At 41.5% G+C, this 6,000-nt stretch overlaps 1 protein-coding gene across 2 annotated transcripts in view; it reads right to left on the bottom strand.

Annotated features, from left to right (window-relative positions):
- Nucleotides 1-579: 579 nt before the first annotated feature.
- The window catches only part of Il15ra (interleukin 15 receptor subunit alpha), a 28,558-nt gene continuing 23,137 nt past the window's right edge, over nt 580-6,000 (bottom strand). For both annotated transcript variants that reach the window (XM_027405120.2, XM_027405119.2), the window contains 2 exons: nt 3,167-3,245; nt 580-1,659 (listed from right to left, as the gene is read on the bottom strand). In XM_027405120.2, the coding sequence (XP_027260921.1) occupies nt 1,563-1,659; nt 3,167-3,245 (176 nt within the window). In that variant the 3' untranslated portion in view covers nt 580-1,562. The remainder of the gene's footprint in view (nt 1,660-3,166; nt 3,246-6,000) is intronic.

Here is a 6,000-nt window from a genome sequence, read left to right as displayed (position 1 = left end):
GGAATGGTAGCTTTTGAACCAGGGTCTTACCCCAACTCCTGAATGCTTAGAGCTGACTCACAACCAGGGCTTGGCTCCCACACCACTTCCCACCCCAGTTCTGTCCAAGTGGTGGCATTAGTTGAACTATGTGCCTTTGGGCATGTCAACATTTTTATCTGTAAATTTAGGAGGTAGAAGATTGGGGCTATGACTCAGTGGTAGAGTACTTGCCCAACATGGGTGACACCCTCTTTTTATCCATTGCAATAGATAAATAATAACAAATTAATAAATAGGATGGAAAGGTGGAATTTGTCCTATGATTTTAGAAAGAGTTATTATAAACAGGAGAGAGACCGAGAGTGCAGGGATTTGTATGCATCCTATGCTGGTCAAGCTCAGACTTGCCACTGTTCAGATGATACTGCTTCTACTCACCGTGAAATTTGGGTAGCTATCCCACCAAAGCTATGATCTGTGCCAGCTCTAAGCAAGGGCTTTTCCCACTCTTATTTATTTTTTTTTAAAAGAAAACCTGAGTTTAATCAGATATCTTATTACTCCTCTTTTCTCCCTTTTTCCTTTGTGGAACATTCCTCTTTGTTGATAATTTTAATGTGCTTTTGTACTGAAAATAGACATTTTATTTTGTTTATACAAGGTACTTTCAAGTATAAATCATATGCTATATGTAGATATAATACAAAAGAAAGTATAAATATAAATGTATAGATATGTAAAAGGTCACTGAGTTCGGTTTTTGTCATAAATCCTCTACCAAAGGATTCATTGGCTCAATATCTCTTCTGCCTTTCTGTGCTCTTTTGCAATAGGTGCAAAGCAGTGACAGCCAAGTCTTCAGGAGCTCAAGTGCTGCTGTCTTCTTTGTAGACATCTCCTGAGCCAGAGGAGCCTTGGAGTGAAGTGAGAGCCTCAGGTGTATTGCTAAGTTCTGTAAACTGTAAATCAGGGTAGGGGACAAAGAAGAGAGTCTAGCACAGTGGTTCTCAGGCTTCTGAATACTCTGTCCCTTTAATGTAATTCCTCATGCTGTGGTGACCCCCAACCACAAAATTATTTTTGTTACTACTTCATAATTGTAATTTTGCTACTGTAATTATGAAGCATAATGTAAATATCTGATATGCAGGATTTTTGATATTTGACCCCTGTGAAAGGGTCGTTTGACATCCCCCAAAGGGGTCATGACCCACATACTGAGAACCACTGGCCTAGCTGCTAAGCTATTTTGACTTGATGTTGGAGTGAAGTTAGAGGCTTCTTTGGAGAACCACGAGAGTCTTCCAGGAGAGCTCAAGCTGCTTGCACTTTGGGAAATTGGTCTCTGTGCTGAGCAGGTGGAAGGGTGGGGTATCCTTCCAGGTGCCAGAGAACGCAGGTGTGCCTATGGGAGACACAGTACAACAGATTGTTCCGGAGACCTTGTATTATCACGGAGTGCTTTCTCCTGGTACCCAGCTCCCTGTGTCCTGGTGCTCCTTAGCTAACATACAGCTGCCTTCATATCTTTTCTTTAGACTCAGCTGGGCAGGTTTCCCTGAGTTTTAGAGGTTCTGTGGTTAGGCTTCTGTGTCGTCCTCATTGCTACGGGGCCTCACGGTCATTGGCACTGCTTCCATGGTTTCCATCTCAACACCATGTGGCTGAGAAGTCTGCCTGTAAAATAGTTTATTCACAGGTTTTGAAAAGAGGTCAGGGCTGCTCTTAAGTCATCATACTTCTTATTGAACATGCATGTCCAATACCGAGTGAGTTACATTAGCAGACACCAGCCTGGCTCTCAGAGATCTGTGTTGCTCAAAGACTAGGAAACCCTAGAATACCCAGATGTGCAGATAGCAAGAACTTTAATACTATTTGGGTATTTTCTACCTGACCATCCATCCACCAGAGGTTTACCAAGGTTGCTGGAACAAATACTGGCCCATTGTTACTGATGCATATTTTATAACTGTCAAGAAAACTCTGAATGAGCAACCAATATTCACATTTCTCACATTAAGAAGATACAGTCTGCCAAGGATGGTGGCCCATTCCTTAATCCCAGCACTTGGGAGGCAGAGGCAGGAGGATCTCTCTAATTTCAAGGCCAGACTGGCTATAGAGCTAGTTCCAGGACAGCTAGGGCTGTTACAGGCTGTTACACCCTGTCTTGAAGAACCAAAAAAAAAAATTATTTTGGAAAATCCTTTAAAATCACTTTTTATTTTTGTCAGCGTGTAGAATTTTGTGATTTTTTTTTAAAAAAATTATTGAATACATGCTAATCTTAGTTTAGTTATTTATGAATTACTTTTGGAGCTTATGGCATCTGTATCAATTGTTCTTCTGCTAATAGTTGTCAAGTCTTATGTGAAGTTTTGAATACTGTATTTCTTTTAAGATTCATCACAGTGTTTTATAGCATGTATAGGGCTGCATACATGCTAGGCAAGTGTTTTACCAACTGACAACATCTCTAGCCCCAATATAAAATGTATAATTTTATATTGATATGCTAGTTAGCATTTTATTCCTAGTGACTTCACGCTGTTTCAAGAATACTGATAGTCACCCATGCAATAATGCAGAGGCAGGATCTAGAGACCTAGACTGTATGGAGTTAACAACAATGTCAGCTGGTTACTCAATGATACAAGTGCAAGATCAAAGCCAATATGCCCTGTGAAGTTTTTAAGAAAGAATGATAAACATGTTTTGAGAAAGATGAAAAATATAAAATGGAAATGTCAGGAAGTGAGGGAACTCATCCCAAATGCTGCAATGTAGAATTTCTGTTTCTAAAAATACGAATTAAGGCTGGCATGAGCATGTTTATAAGAATGTATGCCATGGGAGATGAGTACATGCAGAATGTATTCTTGGGTATTCACAAAAGGAGAGGACACAGATTACCGTTGGCATGGCCCCCTTTATCATAGGCTCAATTCCTGCTGACCCCATTTTAAACACATGGTCTGAGAACTGTGTGAGAAGTGAAGGACCCTCCTCAGGGCCGGCCCAGTCTTACATGACTTCTTCTAGCTCTGCAGAGGGGCTGAGTGTGAGAGTTTATAGTCAGGAAAGGGACTCATCTTTTGAGAGTGTCTCTTGGAATCTTTATGATCAAGCTTTTCTGGTGGAGAGGAAGATTTGGGTACTGCAGTTCTCCTGTATCACTTACCTTGATCTGATGTAGCAGACAAGGAGAGCCACAACTCCTGCACCAACCAGGAGGGTCAGGACTGATGTGGAGATGGCCACTGAAAAAGACAGAACTAAGCTAGAACCTCTTGAAAGTCCCATGAAGGCGTTCATTGCCAAGAATTGGTAAATGGTTGGCAATTTCTATTGTTGCCTAGGACAGATGCCCTTCTAGCCAGCTTGCCATTATTAATGTGCCTTGGGGCTGGAGAGAAGCTCAACAATCAAGAGCACATGCTGGTTTTACAGAAGAATGAAGTTTGGTTCTCACCATACATGCTGGGCAGCTCACAACTGCCTATAACCTCAGCTCTAGGGGATTTGATGCCATCTTCTGGCTTCTGTGGGCACTTGCACTCACATGTACATACTCCTTCCATATAATTAAAAACAGTAAAATAAATCTAAAAGCCGGGCACTGGTGATGCATGCCTTTAATCCCAGCACTCAGGAGGCAGAGGCAGGTGATCTCTGTGAGTTCAAGGCCAGACTGGTCTCCAGAGCAAGTGCCAGGACAGGCCCCAAAGCTACACAGAGAAACCCTGTCTCGAAAAAATAAATAAGTAAATAAAATAAATAAATAAGTAAATCTAAAAAGTATAAACTAAAAAGGGAAGCTGGCCGAAAATACACTCAAATTAATTTCCAACAAGTCACAACCACATGCACAGAAAACTCTTGAGTCTAATGGCTGTTGGGTACACAGTATTAAGTGTGATGAGACTGCAGACAATCTTTACGTTCACTAAAATTATTTTTGTTGCCCTCGGAGTTTTGAAATGACACTGTAGTCAGAAGAAGCAGTAAAATCACAGAAAGAAGACATCTTTACAGAAAGTAAATAAAATCAGCATGCCAAAGTTGTTACAAAAGCATTAGGAAACACAATAAATTAATGAAAGATGTCTTGATGTCTCATATTGGATTTTTTTTTTTCAGATGTGTTGCATGTAAACTGTTTCCACACTGGCTGGTAGGCTTAGCACCCATTTACTGGCAAGGAGTGACTTACTGGAAAAGAGGAATTAATGGTAGTGAGTAGTAGTTCTACTTTCACAATGCTTTTCCTGTTGCCTCTTGAATGAAAATAAACAACTGCAGAATCATCAGGAAAGGAGTCTCCCAGGCAACAGATATCATGAAACTGGTGACTTAACCCCAGTTTCTTTTTCAACTATATCCATGCAATGTTGGGCGAGAAATTGAAACCAGACTTCTGGAGACATGGAATTAACAGATCATCTGGCCAGTTCTCCAACCTTTCTGGAGGGAAAAGGAAGAAATAGAGATTTGATATGAGAAAGGAGAAGAAGGGAGGAAGGAGATGATGGAGGAGAACAAATGATTATGGTAAAGAGGCCATGAGGACCACTGGCACCCCCCTTCCTCTTCAGTCCATGGTGTAGACTGGGACTAAGATGGAGAAGGCAGCAGAGACAGCCAGGGCCAGTATTCATGGAGGATAATGAAATTGCTGTGGGTGAACACAGACGGAACAGATTCCTTAGCAGGACCCAGGCAAACCAAGCCAGTCCTGCAGGAAGACATTACTGGGAGTCTGCATCAGGTGCTGAAGGAAGAGCATCTACTCATTGCTCCTGGGCTGAGGTTTCTTTTTTGTCTCTTACTGTCCTAGGTTCATGAGAAGAGATGAGCTCAGGATGTGAGGATGTAGTTAAGAGTACTTGTCTACCATTCAGCAAGACCCTAGGTCCTCTCCTTAGGACTGAAAAGTAAATAAATAAAAGGGATGTTGTATTCAAACCAGATACTCAAAAATGATTGCTTTAGCAGTTCTCTCTCTCTCTCTCTCTCTCTCTCTCTCTCTCTCTCTCTCTCTCTCTCTCTCTCTCTCTCTCTCTCTCTCTGTGAGTATGTGTGTGTGCATGCTCGTGCGTGTATGAACATGGGCATGCTTGGACCACAGTGGGAGGCCAGAGGACACATGTGAGGAAGTCCACCAATTTTTCAGACAGGGTCCCTTTCTTGTTCTCTGCCTCTTGTCTTCCCCTTAGGAGTACTGGCATCTCAGACATGAGTTTCCATGCCCAGCTTTGCACGGGTTCTGAAAGTTGAACTCTGATTCTCACATTTGCCTGGCAACTGCTTTTACCCACTGAGACATCTTCCCAACCCCAATATCTTTTAAAATCAGAAATAAGTATTTCATAGCAACTTAGTACCATAACTAACAAAAATTTCAATTTTCATTGGACAAGTAGATGAATGACAGAATGACAGGTGTAGTTCCCATCAAATGCAGAGCATATCAACTACAACAAACCACTGTCACGTGTGGAGAAGACTCAAGGCACAGTACCATTCTGGAAAATAACCTTTTCACTCCTAGTGAATTGGATACAGCAGAATAAGTGCTAGTGCATTTGGCGTGCTAGGCTTAAATTTTGTAATCAGTAGTCTTGGGCTGGTAAACTAGCTCAGTGGGTAAAGGCACCTGCCGCCAAGCCTGACAACCTGAGTTCAATCCCTGGGAACCACATGGTGGAAGGAGAGAACACACTCCCACAAGTGTCATGAGCTCAAGCAGACACACACACACACACACACACACACACACACACACACACACACACACACACAAACACACACACTAATGAGGATTTTTAAAATAAAATCAGGAGTCTTCAATAACAGCCTAGGTGAAGATACTGGAATAGAGAGAAGATACTGGAATAATTGAGTAAGTTCTTGGAAGGAAAGGCTATATCAAGTGAACCAGTTGATAATAAAAATGGAAACTACATTTCTTCACTATTTATTAAAATGTTAAAATCTTTAAATTCTGGTACTCAT

This window comes from Cricetulus griseus, chromosome 3, assembly GCF_003668045.3.
Source record: "Cricetulus griseus strain 17A/GY chromosome 3, alternate assembly CriGri-PICRH-1.0, whole genome shotgun sequence".
NCBI classification, from domain to species: Eukaryota; Metazoa; Chordata; class Mammalia; order Rodentia; family Cricetidae; genus Cricetulus; species Cricetulus griseus.
The sequence above is the reverse complement of the archived record's forward strand: the minus strand, read 5'-3'. Positions and strand labels throughout refer to the sequence as shown.